Source organism: Podarcis tiliguerta (assembly GCF_965153285.1).
Source record: "Podarcis tiliguerta genome assembly, chromosome: 3".
NCBI classification, from domain to species: domain Eukaryota; kingdom Metazoa; phylum Chordata; class Lepidosauria; order Squamata; family Lacertidae; genus Podarcis; species Podarcis tiliguerta.
This window is the reverse complement of record NC_139536.1, coordinates 1,022,301-1,035,885: the sequence shown is the minus strand read 5'-3', so window position 1 is coordinate 1,035,885 and position 13,585 is coordinate 1,022,301. Positions and strand designations below refer to the sequence as shown.

General features: G+C 47.9%; 1 protein-coding gene across 2 annotated transcripts in view; it reads left to right on the top strand.

Moving 5' to 3' along the window:
* Positions 1–13,585, top strand: part of ASXL2 (ASXL transcriptional regulator 2) — a 59,308-nt gene that overhangs the window by 28,876 nt on the left and 16,847 nt on the right. Inside the window, exon 1 of one of the 2 annotated variants that reach the window (XM_083432490.1) lies at positions 5,437–6,266. The exons of the other annotated variant lie outside the window; for it this stretch is intronic. Coding sequence (XP_083288616.1) covers positions 6,230–6,266 — 37 coding nt within the window. The 5' untranslated portion in view covers positions 5,437–6,229. Of the gene's footprint in view, positions 1–5,436; positions 6,267–13,585 lie in introns of those variants that run through there. 2 annotated transcript variants of the gene reach the window in all.

Below are 13,585 nucleotides of genomic sequence, written 5' to 3'. Positions count from 1 at the left end.
GGAGGAGCCAGTGACTACCACAACGTGTTACTGCATTGTTGTTGTTCATGAGAAACACTTGCAGAATGCTCTTGCTAGTGGAGAGCACCGCTTAGTAGCTGAATAAATGATTTGTGAGCCGTGAATCATATAGCGGTATCTGCATGTGTGTTCAGCCAGGAAAGTTCGCACAGTGACTTAGGGCAAGTACCCATCTCTTGCTCTGCGGTGTAGGAGACGGGACTTCTCACACTTGGTAGACCTCCCCAGGTCAAAAAACAGCGTTGTAAGACCTCCCCACGTAGGAGAGGCAGCAAAAGGCTGCAGCAGTTGTTCCAGCGCCACTGAAGCTCTGTCGCAGCAGCAAGGGGGAGGCATGCAACAAGTTGCCAAATGAGAATTGGCTGGTACTTGCTGCTTTGACGAGGGGCAGTTCAGAGTTGTACTACATGTGTAACCAGGGGGAAAGTTGAATAGTGCACACTTCTAGGAAATATGGAGAGTCTTCCATGCTGAACTGTGAATCATTTCTGCAAAATCTGATGTGGCTAATCCCTGTTGGGAATGTAACATGAGCAAAGTGAGACGGGAAAAGCTTGGGGGAGCCAGATTGCAGCTGAGTCATCATCCCTCTTGGATTTTGAAATTACGTTGAGATTAGCTTCTTATCAAGCTCGTCATCCTCAAGGCTAACTGGTGCGACTGTCTGTCTGCGTCTGCTAGAAGAGATAGGAGCTTGTGAAGGTCAAGTATCGTCCGGGTTCACAACAATGAATCTGTGCTGAGCTGGTGTATCAATAGCAGTTGAGGCCTTGAAATGCGAGGCAGCAAGTCTCTGACCCATGCTTTGTTCAAGCAACGGCAGGGTCTTCAGCAAGCCAATAATGGGCTAAATAATGAGATAAATTTAATAAGCCCCCTCCCTCAGTAATATAATACAGTGGTTCCTCAGGTTATAGATGCTTCAGGTTACAGACGCTTCAGGTTACAGACTCCGCTAACCCAGAAAAAGTACCTCGGGTTAAGAACTTTGCTTCAGGATGAGAACAGAAATCGTGCGGCCGCAGCAGCGGGAGGCCCCATTAGCTAAAGTGGTACCTCAGGTTAAGAACAGTTTCAGGTTAAGAACGGACCTCCGGAACAAATTAAGTTCTTAACCAAAGGTACCACTGTACAGAGATTATGGCACTGGTCTACCTTGCATAGTTGTTGTGAAGATGACTGAGACCGTGCATGAAGTCCATTGATCACTTTTTTGAGAGGCTGTGCTTTGCAACTCAAGGGCAATAACTGAGTGTGCATGATGTTGCTTATTCACAATTCTTCTATGCTTCTCCTGCCTGTGACCATAACCACGTGTTGCTGCCATAGCAGAGCTGTGGTAAAGTATAAAAGTGCAGCCCTGACCTTTCCTGTAGCAAAAAGCAGCAGTTGAAAGAGGGTGGGTCCCTGCAGCTCTTGGAGGTGTCTGTTTCTACCTTGTTGTAATGAATGGTGACGATCCAGAGGAAGTCGACTGCCTAGATGCCTGCTCAGGACCATAAGAACTGGCCTAACCCTGTTCCATGAGCTCTGTGTTTTCAGCAATGCTGCTTTTCGTCCATATGAAACGGCTCGTCAAGATGGCCCAGTGCCCTTTTGCTCACTAAGCCTCAGGGAGCAGCCGGCTTGATTGCAAACCAGTACCTGAAGCAGTGGGTGGGTGAGGGTTAAGCGAAAGGAAGCTGGATCCTGGCGAGGCAGAGGCAGTGCTGATCTGTTTGCGCTTTGAAGAGTGGATGATTGCCCCATCTTGGCAGTTGTGGAACCTGGGGCTGCTTCTGGGCGAACGGAAGGTGGTTGTGATCAGGGCCCCCTCTTCCCAGCTGAGGTCATGCTGTCCCCGTTCTCTTCCTCTCATTGCTGAGAGATCTTCTCCTGCTTATCCTATCCCCACTTCCATAGCCTTCAGGGTGTACTGCTGTCTTAAGCTTGCTGTGAGCTTGGTGTTGAAGACGGCTTTCAAGCTCTCTTGGTGCAGGGGCATCCCAGGAGGTGAGAGCTTGTTTAGCCATGGATCCCAGGAGCTCCTTTCTCCAAATCAGGCACCTTGTTCTTGCCTTGTTAATCCTCGGGACCCCACGATACCTCCGAGGTGGCCTCCCTTGTACAGTCATACCTCGGGTTGAGGTAGCTTCAGGTTGAGCATTTTCGGATTGCGCTCCATGGCGGCCCAGAAGTAGCGGAGCGTGTTACTTCCGGGTTTCGCCACTTGCGCAGACGCTCAAAATGACGGCACACGCATGTGCGGAAGCAGCGAATCACAACCCGCAGACGTGGGTTGCATTCGCTTCAGGATGCGAACAGGGCTCCGGAACGGATCCCGTTCGCATCCAGAGGTACCACTGTCAAGCCATTTCTGCTCTTCTGAGGTTTAGAGGTGTCCCAGAAACACGAGGTGAGGACATCATGAATAAATTGACAAAGGAAATAGCGGAATGGCTTGGAGTGAGGGAAGAAGACTTGATACTGGATATTGACAAAATTTTCAGGATGAAACCAGATGCTAAAAGACCATTTAAGGGGCCAGCGGATTGCCTAGTTTTCCTCAATTCGAGGTTGCTGAAAGATAAGATCTTACAAAAACGAAGAATGGCAATAGATGGACGTAATATATTAATATACAGGGAAATTCCTAAAAAACAAAATAATTACAAGATATTGACAGATGTGCTGAAATCTAAAGGAATTCTGTTCAAATGGCTATTCCCTGAGGGACTGTCTTTCACATTTAAAGATAGGAGAAGGAACATAAGATCTATAGAAGCGTTAACTTTCAGGAGCAAGGCTTCTGCCACAATTCCCCCAGGTTCTGGAGGCACCTCCCTGGGGAGCACATTTCCATTGCAGAAGTGCTGTAAAACCCTCTTGGCTCTGGGTGACTTTTTGGTGGAAGGTCTCTCCTAATTTAGTATGCTCTACGTTGGATTTTTGATCTGTTTGTGATGCTTAATCTGAGTTGCAAATCATTTTTGCATTTGGCACCTTTTAGACGAAAGGCGAGTGAGAGGCAACTTGATAGAAGTTTATGAAACTATGCCTGGAGAAAGTGGTTAGAGAGTGTTCCTCCCTTTCTCATGAGACTTGGACTCATGGACATCCAGTGATGCTGAAAGCTGGGAAGTTCAGGACAGATAAAGTAAACCTTCACACCGTGTAGTAAACCTGTGGAACTCTTTCCCACAGGAGGCAGCGATGGCCACCAACTTGGATGGCTTTAAAAGAGGATTGGACAAACTCATGAAGGCGGTGAGGGCTACCGGTGGCTACTAGCCAGGATGGCTCTGCTCTGCCTCCACAGTGAACAGAGGCTCAATTGTTCTGAACACCAGTTGCTCAAAACCACAGGAGGGGTGTTGGCTCTTGTACTTCACGGCCTAGGACCCTTGTACCTAGGGGACCGCCTCTCTCGGTCTGCCCCGCGGAGGACCTTAAGGTCCATAAATAGCAACACCCTAGTGGTCCCGGGCCCTAAGGAAGTTAGATTAGCCTCAACCAGAGCCAGGGCCTTCTCAACACTGGCTCCGGCCTGGTGGAACGCTCTGTCTCATGAGACCAGGGCCCTGCAGGATCTGGTTTCTTTCTGCAGGGCCTGTAAGATGGAGTTGTTCCACCTGGCCTTTGGCTTGGAATCAACTTGATCACCTCTCCCTCTTTCCTTTCTCCTCCTGTGATGGAACTCCCATTTGGGGACTTCCCTGGCTCTTTTCTGGCCCACGTAGGACCAGTCTGGATAGTTGATGTTGATAGCCTTGATGTTTTCATCCCCCAAAAAGTTTTTGATTGGAGTTTCCACTGAAGTGAGGCTCTGTATTTTAATGTTTTAATGTTGCATTTTAATCTTGTTTTTAAGTTGTATTTCAATCAATTGTTTTTATATCGGGTGTTAGCCGTCCTGAGCCCGATCTTGGCTGGGGAGGGTGGGGTATAAATAAAAATTATTATTATTATTATTATTATTATTATTATTACTCAATTCCTGCCTGCAGGTTTCCCTTTGGCGTTTCTGGTTGGCTACTGTGAGGATGCTGGACTACCTGTGCTGGTGGTCTGATCCTGCAAACTCTTCTTATGTTTTTATATGTTTCTGGTGCTCCAAAAGCTGTGCCATCCCTTTGCCCAGACAGCAACTGGGCAGCCTCCGCAGGAGAAAGGCCTCCAGCTGTTCCTTCCTAGCAGAGAGACAGCAGCACACCTGAGCTGCTGGCCCGAGGAGGGTGGGGGCAGGCTGCACTGAGAGCCACTGTGGCCACAGCTTGTTCTTTTCCAGTTGTCAGGCAGATGGTCCACCGAATGATCACGTTGGTTGCTAGTTAATCTCTGTCTTGAATTTTAGCTACTGTTTTTTTATTTTAAAAAAACTTGTATCCTGCTCTTCATCTTATGACCCATTTAAAGGACCTACACCTGTGAGTTTGTGTGCTAATACCCTCCAGCAGCACAATCTAAGCATACTGGTTGGCACAAAGTTTGGAAATGGGTCGCAGAGAAAAGGAGGAAGGTGGATGTTCCTGGTAAGTAATTGTGTCCAACTTCATATTAAAAAACACGCACATCCTTAAGCACTGGGTGCTGGTCAAACAATATACAAAGGGTATGTTATACAGTCATACCAGTACTTAATTTGGTGTTTATATCTTGGTGAGATCCTTGGTAGGGGCTTCAGCACCATTAACTGGTCAGTTTCCCCACCTGTGAAGCTTCAGTCTTCCTGCTTAGTGGTTCTTCGGTCTTCCTGTTTTCCTCCTTTACACGCCAGGCAAACTCTTGAGTCCAGGGTTCGGTGTTTCCCTGCAAAAAACGGACGGGATCCCAGGTTCCTGGAGCAAAGGAGGAAACAGCAGCTTCTCTTCTTTGTTATTTGTAGGTATTTGGTGTCGTCAGCCGAGGCTGAGGAAACACAGGCTTCTGAATTTGGGCCTTGCCAGGTGAGTAAAGGAGGAACTGGCACTTTCAGTGGAAAGGGAGGCTGCATTCTGAGCGCTCGCAGTGGTGCTGCTGCTGCTGTGTTTTGGCATTCATCTGCAAGTTTATAGCAATGTTAAAATATTTCGAAGTAGCAGGAAAGGCCTGTCCGTTGAGAAGAAGGGTCCACCTGCCTCCAGACTTTAAGACTGACTATTTTGCTATGTAAACCAGACCGAAAGCGCTTGGAGCGTCAGAGAGTGGCGTGTTAGGCAGGGAAGCTTGGCCTTCCCAAGTGTGTCTGAGCCAAGGGTTGGGAGAGCCTGTTCTTACCTGTTCCAGTAGAACACCCAGAACATAATGAACAGGTGAGTCCCTCCCATTTGCACAGCGGAAGATGGTGAGAGGTGTGCTTTAAGCAGCCAGCTCCTTTGGCAGAGACACAAGTGTACCTAAATCACAGAGGCTGCTGCCTCTCAGCTCCACTCTGGTGCTGCAACTGGGAATTGCAATGGCTTTCGGTGCAGATCTGATGTTCAGGGAGAGTGTTGCACGCTGCTTAAATGAGTGGCAGGCACAACAGAGCAGATGGTTGGCTCGGGAGACGGCTGTTTCGTAGTGCCAGTCCTTCAGTCGTGGGTTGCCTTGATAAATCTAATGAAGAACAGGGCTTGTGCCTTGCAACCCAGCTTGCGGGAGCACGTGTATGTTCTTACTTGCTTTGGGTAGTGAATAAACTGAAGTCTCCATAAGACAGGTTTTCCATAAAGTCCTGCCCTGAAGGGGTCAAGTGCAGGTGACCCTGGGGCCTCCACTGAAAAGACCCTGTATCTCTTGCATGTCAACCTGGCTGGCGCCACTGCAAAGCAGCAGCTGAACTTTCTGGCTGTATTGTGAGCTGACAGAGGCTCTTCTTAGGAGAACACCTGTTTTCTTTGCAAGGGGGGGGGTGAGTGGAAGGACGTAGCAGCTGAGCTGAGGATTTTGTGCCTTGCGGGGAGGAAGGCTGGCCATGGTTAGCTTAGCAGTTCACCCTAATGTGGTTCCACCATCGTTATTCATATACATACAAAACAGGAAGCGCTTTCAGATCATATCAACAACAGACTTCCTTATATGTACAAAAATAAAGTTTCGTGACAGCAATGAGACTGACACTTAAAGCGGAGACAAGCTTTGCGCTTGTGGGTCCAGCCAATCCGGAGCCCCTATGAGGCGTGTGGGGTGCTGAAAGCCAGCCCTGGTCGGAGCTCTTTTTCTGTGAGAACGAAGAGAAGGTGCCTTGTTTTCTCTGTATGCAACAGCCATGTCCCGAGAGAAGCTTTCTGAAATTCCGTTGCGAGGTAAGGCTGAGTGGCCCTGCCTTGCAGGGAAGCCTGGTGACGGTTTCCACTGCGTGTGACCAGCTGCTTACGGGGCTGTCCACGGAGGGAGGGAGGAGGGAAGGGCAGGGCAGGGAGCCTCCCTGTGTGTGCTGCCTCCTCCAGGCAGAACAGCTTCAAGGCTTAGGGCTCAGCAAAACTCGTGGCTGCCAGCTATCACTGCAGAGGCCCTGCCCTGCTTTCTGCGCAGCTTCACCCTAACTCAGCCAAGCATGGGGGGCATTCTGTCGGGCAGGGAATCATCATAATGTCAGAAGAGCCCTGCTGGATCGGACTCGGGGCCTGTCTGGTCCAGCATCCTGTTCTCACAGGGGTCAACCAGAAGTCTCTAGGAATCCCCGCAAGAGGCCTGGAGTGCAGCAGCAGCAGCACTCTTCCCTCCTGCGGTCTCCAGCACCACTTCCGACAGGAACTGAATTGCTGGCATGAACCCAGGTGTGTCTGCAGTTGGGCTGACTTTGAGAAAGCCACCCAATCACCCTTGTGTCTTGGGAAATGTGGAAGCTCTGGAACTTGGGGGTTTCACTCTGAAGCAAGTTGTACCAGCAGAAATGCTTCCTGTTCACTCCGCCGGCTGCAGGGGGTGTGAGTGCTGCTGTGTCCTGTTTCAGTGGCCACAGCTGCAGAACCACCAAGAGCCGGCAGCCGCGGGCTTGCAAAACGCTGCCCCCGGAATGACTCTGCTCTGCCTCCACTGTCCGAGGCAGCTATGCTTCTGAATCCCAGTGGCTGGAAAACCCCACAGATGGGGAGAGGGCTCTGGTGCGCAACTCCTGTTTGGGGGTTTCCCTTTGCCGCTGTGAGAGCAGGAGGCTGGACTAGGTGGGCCATTGGCCAGAAAACATTCTGCTTTATGGGAGCTCAAACATTCTGAGTCATCAGCGGTTACGACCCCATAGGAGAATAAAGTTTATGAGAATTGAGAATCCCATTAGCTGTGAGTTGGAGGAATTGTGGTGTCCAAGCCTGAAAACCTGTTCAGAGTTAGTCATGGAATGAAAATTACAGAAGCTGTACTGTACTCAGTGACTGGCTGCAGTTTAACATGGGGTTGAGGCATTGGCCCTTCTGAGGCCCTTCTTTGTCTGCCGCCTCCTCGAGAGGTCCGGAGGGTGGCAACATGAGAACAGGGCCTTCTTTGCAGTGGCTCCCTGTCTGTGGAATTCTCTCCCCAGGGAAGTCCACCTGGCACCTTCATTATAGACCTTCAGGCGCTAGGCAAAAACGTTCCTTTTTTAACCAAGTCTTTTGTTGATCTGATTGGCATCCTTTGCCCTTTTAAAATGAGGCTCTTTTGGGAGGGGTGTTATTGGGTTGTTGTTTTTATTCTGATTATATATATTGTGGTTTTTATGTTGAACTTTTCTGTGAACCGCCCTGAGACCTCTGGATATAGGGCAGTATATAAATTCAAGAAATAATAATAATAATAATAATAATAATAATAATAATAATAATGATGATGATGATGATGGCCTGGGCTTCTGAACAAGAGCAAATTATACTATAAGCTACTCTTAATGGTGGGCAAAGTCCAATGAGGATAAAGGTCTTAGCAAGCGCTTGGGGCCTTATTTCATAGGGGAAACATAATAAAAATGCAGCAGTATGACAGAAGTCATAGCAAATGTCTTACGTGGAAGAAGACTGGACTTCTTGAAAGGGCACCCAGGGTTGGCTTGGGCAACTCTGCTCCTTTGGCCGGACTTCACAGAGGACCAGGGTGGGCACGTCAAGCATGGGTCACTCAGCCCCAGACGCTGCCCCCCTTAAGCGTCTCTCTTCAGCATCTTCCTGGGCAAGCATATCCCACCGATATATTAGCAGAATGTTACAGCACACTTATATATTCAACCTTTCTGAATTTTCATCATATATTGAAGACCATAGGGTTGTGATAAAATTAAAAACCATGTCGTTGAATGTAATTGCACAGATAGAATAAATATATTTAAGGAAACTAATAATGAGGTTTGGCAGAACTATTCAAAAGTACTCCAAGTACCAGAGAAGAGAGATTGCTGCCTTTAACGCTTTCCTATATTTATCCCAGACTGTTATCACAGTTTTGTAGTGCCAGGAGTGCAGTGCTAGATTCCCGCTGCATCTTGCAGGTGGGAGCCTGTATTGAAATGGGAGCTGGCAGACCTCTGGGATCCTCGCTGCCAGACCCTCCAAATGGAGCAGGTAAAGCTGCCTGTGAGCAGTCAAGAGATGCTGAAACAGATCTTCCCAAATAATATTTTCCTCTGCTAAACCAATTCTGTCACTTCCTGTGACAGGCATCACTCGTGGCTTTGTTGACAGCACCAACCTTGGAAGCCAGCTGCCTCTTCACCAAGCAGTGGGGGGTGAATGCACGTTGTTCTTCTTCCAGGATGCTTCTGGTTCATCTTCATATCTGCAAATCTTGCTCAGCAAAGATTTTGGGAAGATAAGTTTGATGAATAAGTTCTGTAGGCCTTCTGTCACCCAGATGCAACTGTGTCGTGTGTATGTTTATTATATTGAGTCATGGGGTGTCCCATTGACTTCAGAGTCTGACTTTCCCAGATGAGCTTGCTTAAAACAACAGGACTCCTGAAAAGACCATTTCCGAGTTCTAGGTATGTTTTTAAACCCAGTGTTGGTGTATTTAGAGCAGTTTAACTGGGTCTGTCTACAGACAGTAATAATGTGTTCCATTCTCCCTGTTTATGTCATTTATCCACCATTCTTTTACCACAGCCTGCTGGAGAAAATTGGTGTTAGTATTGGGACCTGTGGGACGTGGGTGGCGCTGTAGGTTAAACCACAGAGCCTAGGGCTTGCCGATCAGAAGGTTGGTGGTTCGAGTCCCCACGACGGGGTGAGCTCCCGTTGCCCGGTCCCTGCTCCTGCCAACCTAGCAGTTCCAAAGCACGTCAAAATGCAAGTAGATAAATAGGTACCGCTCCGGCAGGAAGGTAAACGGCATTTCCGTGCTCTACTCTGGTTCGCCAGAGGCGGCTTAGTCATGCTGGCCTCATGACCTGGAAACTGTACTCCGGCTCCCTTGGCCAATAAAGCGAGATGAGTGCTGCAACCCCAGAGTCGGCCACGACTGGACCTAATGTTCAGGGGTCCCTTTACCTTTACCTTTAAACGATCTAGAGTTAGGAGTGAGTAATGAAGTGGCCAAGTTTGTTGGTACCAGATTATTTAGGAAGGGTAAAAGGATCTCTCCAGACTGGGTTAATGGGCAATGAAATGAATTGTATTTGCCAGTGTAAACAAGTGCAAAATGATGCACATTTGGGGCAGAAAGTCTTAATTTCACTTATATGCTCATGGGGTCTGAACTGGCGGTGACTGACCATGAATGAGATTTTTGGGTCATCGTGGGGAGCTCAGTGAAGATGTCCACCCAGTGTGCGGTGGCTGTGAAAAAGGCAAATTCCATGCCAAGGATCATTAGAAAAGGAATTGAAAATAAAACTGCCATTACTATAATGCCATTAAACAAATCTGTGGTGCAGCCACATTTGGAATAGCATAGATCAGGGACGTCCAACTTCCAAGAGACTGCAATCTACTCACATGATTAAAATCTGGCAGTGATCTACCCCTTTTTTTGGGGGGGGGGTTCAGATCAAAGTTGTTGAGCTTCTTTAGGGAGGTACATCCCGTTTTTTTTTGGGTGGGGTTCAGGTCTAATAAATGAAAAAAGGCACTCAGCGATAGAACACTTAGGAGACAGTCAGCATCTCTGCAGAAACTCTGTCTTCCATTCTAGAGGATGGGGGGAGGGGGGAGGATGGAGGAGCCAGCAATCTACCACAATCTACCAAAAACCCCCGGGGATCGTCCAGTTGATCCCGATCTACCTGTTGGACATCCCTGGCATATATAATTCTCGTCGCCTCAACTCAGAAAGGATACTGTAGAGTTGGAAAAGGTTCAGGAAGAAGGTTCATTGTAAGAACATTAAGAATTAGTCCCTGAGTTTCCTTGTTTTTCCTCTTCCTTCTTTATCTCCTCTTCCTTTTGTGTTACCTGTTTTAAGCAGGTAAGCCTGCAGGCAGAAGCTGTCTTCTTTTTTCCTGGTTTTATGTAAGCCACTTTGGGGTCTTTGGGCCTTGAAAAGTGGATGCAGATGCTCCAGATAAATATAAGTAGCAGAATGAGTGATAGGTTATTTTCCTAAAAAAAAACAAAAACCCAAAAAATTTCAGCCACTGGGGAATTTTCCCAGCAAAGGGTGGGCATTTTAGCTTCGGAGACCTCTGACAAAACACCAGCTTGAATTCAGAACTGGAAATGGTCAGCTCAAAGCTCAGCTTCCCAATGGTGGTTTAGAAATTGTTCACAAGGATTGTTGCTGCCTTTGTTCCTCATTGGGGAATTTATCATCACGGCGGTTGCCATGTGTGCCGCAGGTTGAGACAGCTTTCTTCTGCGGCAGCAGCAGGGCTCCAACAACGTATGAACTGCTAATGCAAACATACAGAAACAGAAGCACTATACATTAGAAAGTCTTCTGCAGCCTCTCCGTGCTCGTCCTTGCCAAAAGTGTGGGGCAAGGGTCTCACCGCAGACTGGGAATGAAGGCTGAGAGGCGGAAGGGGAGCCTGTTGTGACAAGGATGTGGTCTGAATGCCGCCCTGCCAAGTCCAAGCCCAGCTCTGTCCGCTGGGGGCACCCAGGGAATGCGCCCAGGGGGCTCCAGGAAGACGGGTGGAGGCATGATCTTGTGGGGCAAAAGGCCTTGCCTCGGAGAAGGGCAAGCGCTCCTGCCAAATACTCTGAGCTCTTGCCACCCTCGTTGCTCTGGTACCCGAGGGGCAAAGCACATGGGTGACATGCTCTGCGCCAGGGTTAGGCAGCCTTACATCCTCCAGGGGTTGTGGAACTATGTCGCCCATCATCCTTGACCCTTGGCCTTGCTGGCTGGGGCCGGCAAGAGTTGGGAGTCGAAAGCATTGGGAGGGCAGCCCCTTGGCCATCCCTGTTCTTTGGGCTGAAATTCGGCACATGAAATTACGTGGGAGAAACTCCGTGAGGCACAACCTGAGACCTCCGGGTATAGGGCAGTGTTGTTGTTGTTTAGTCATTTAGTCGTGTCCGACTCTTTGTGACCCCCTGGACCAGAGCACGCCAGGCACTCCTGTCTTCCACTGCCTCCCGCAGTTTGGTCAGACTCATGTTTCTGGCTTCGAGAACACTATCCCACCATCTCGTCCTCTGTCGTCCCCTTCTCCTTGTGCCCTCCATCTTTCCCAACATCAGGGTCTTCTCCAGGGAGTCTTCTCTTCTCATGAGGTGGCCAAAGTCTTGGAGCCTCAGCTTCACGATCTGTCCTTCCAGTGAGCACTCAGGGCTGATTTCCTTCAGAATGGAGAGGTTTGATCTTCTTGCAGTCCATGGGACTCTCAAGAATCTCCTCCAGCACCATAATTCAAAAGCATCAATTCTTCGGCGATCAGCCTTCTTTATGGTCCAGCTCTCACTTCCATACATCACTACTGGGAAAACCATGGCTTTTACTATACGGACCTTTGTTGGCAAGGTGATGTCTCTGCTTTTTAAGATGTTGTCTAGGTTTGCCATCGCCTTTCTCCCAAGGAGCAGGCGTCTTTTAATTTCGTGGCTGCTGTCACCATCTGCAGTGATCATGGAGCCCAAGAAAGTAAAATCTCTCACTGCCTCCATTTCTTCCCCTTCTATTTGCCAGGAGGTGATGGGACCAGTGGCCATGATCTTCGTTTTTTTGATGTTGAGCTTCAGACCATATTTTGTGCTCTCCTCTTTCACCCTCATTAAAAGGTTCTTTAATTCCTCCTCACATTCTGCCATCAAGGTTGTGTCATCTGCATATCTGAGGTTGTTGATAATTCTTCCAGCGATCTTAATTCCGGCTTGGGATTCATCCAGCCCAGCCTTTCGCATGATGAATTCTGCATATAAGTTAAATAAGCAGGGAGACAATATACAGCCTTGCCGTACTCCTTTCCCAATTTTGAACCAATCAGTTGTTCCATATCCAGTTCTAACTGTAGCTTCTTGTCCCACATAGAGATTTCTCAGGAGACAGATGAGGTGATCAGGCACTCCCATTTCTTTAAGAACTTGCCATAGTTTGCTGTGGTCGACACAGTCAAAGGCTTTTGCATAGTCAATGAAGCAGAAGTAGATGTCTTTCTGGAACTCTCTAGCTTTCTCCATAATCCAGCGCATGTTTGCAATTTGGTCTCTGGTTCCTCTGCCTCTTCTAAATCCAGCTTGCACTTCTGGGAGTTCTCGGTCCACATACTGCTTGAGCCTTCCTTGTAGAATTTTAAGCATAACCTTGCTAGCGTGTGAAATGAGTGCAATTGTGCGGTAGTTGGAGCATTCTTTAGCACTGCCCTTCTTTGGGATTGGGATGTAGACTGACCTTCTCCAATCCTCTGGCCACTGCTGAGTTTTCCAAATTTGCTGGCATATTGAGTGTAGCACCTTAACAGCATCATCTTTTAAAATTTTAAATAGTTCAGCTGGAATATCATCACTTCCACTGGCCTTGTTATTAGCAGTGCTTTCTAAGGCCCATTTGACTTCACTCTCCAGGATGTCTGGCTCAAGGTCAGCAACCACACTACCTGGGGTGTACGAGACATCCATATATTTCTGGTATAATTCCTCTGTGTATTCTTGCCACCTCTTCTTGATGTCTTCTGCTTCTGTTAGGTCCTTACCACTTTTGTCCTTTATTATGGTAATCTTTGTACAAAATGTCCCTTTCATATCTCCAATTTTCTTGAACAGATCTCTGGTTCTTCCCATTCTGTTGTTTTCCTCTATTTCTTTGTATTGCTCGTTTAAGAAGGCCTTCTTGTCTCTCCTTGCTATTTTTTGGAAATCTGCATTCAATTTCCTGTATCTTTCACTATCTTCCTCGCATTTTGCTTGCCTTCTCTCCTCCGCTATTTGTAAGGCCTCGTTGGACAGCCACTTTGCTTTCTTGCATTTCCTTTTCATTGGGATGGTTTTCGTTGCTGCCTCCTGTATAATGTTACGAGCCTCCATCCATAGTTCTTCAGGCACTCTGTCCACCAAATCTAAATCCTTAAACCTGTTCCTCACTTCCACTGTGTATTCATAAGGGATTTGGTTTAGATTGTATCTTACCGGCCCAGTGGTTTTTCCTACTTTCTTCAGTTTAAGCTTGAATTTTGCTATAAGAAGCTGATGATCTGAGCCACAGTCCGCTCCAGGTCTTGTTTTTGCTGACTGTATAGAGCTTCTCCATCTTTGGCTGCAGAGAATATAATCAATCTGAT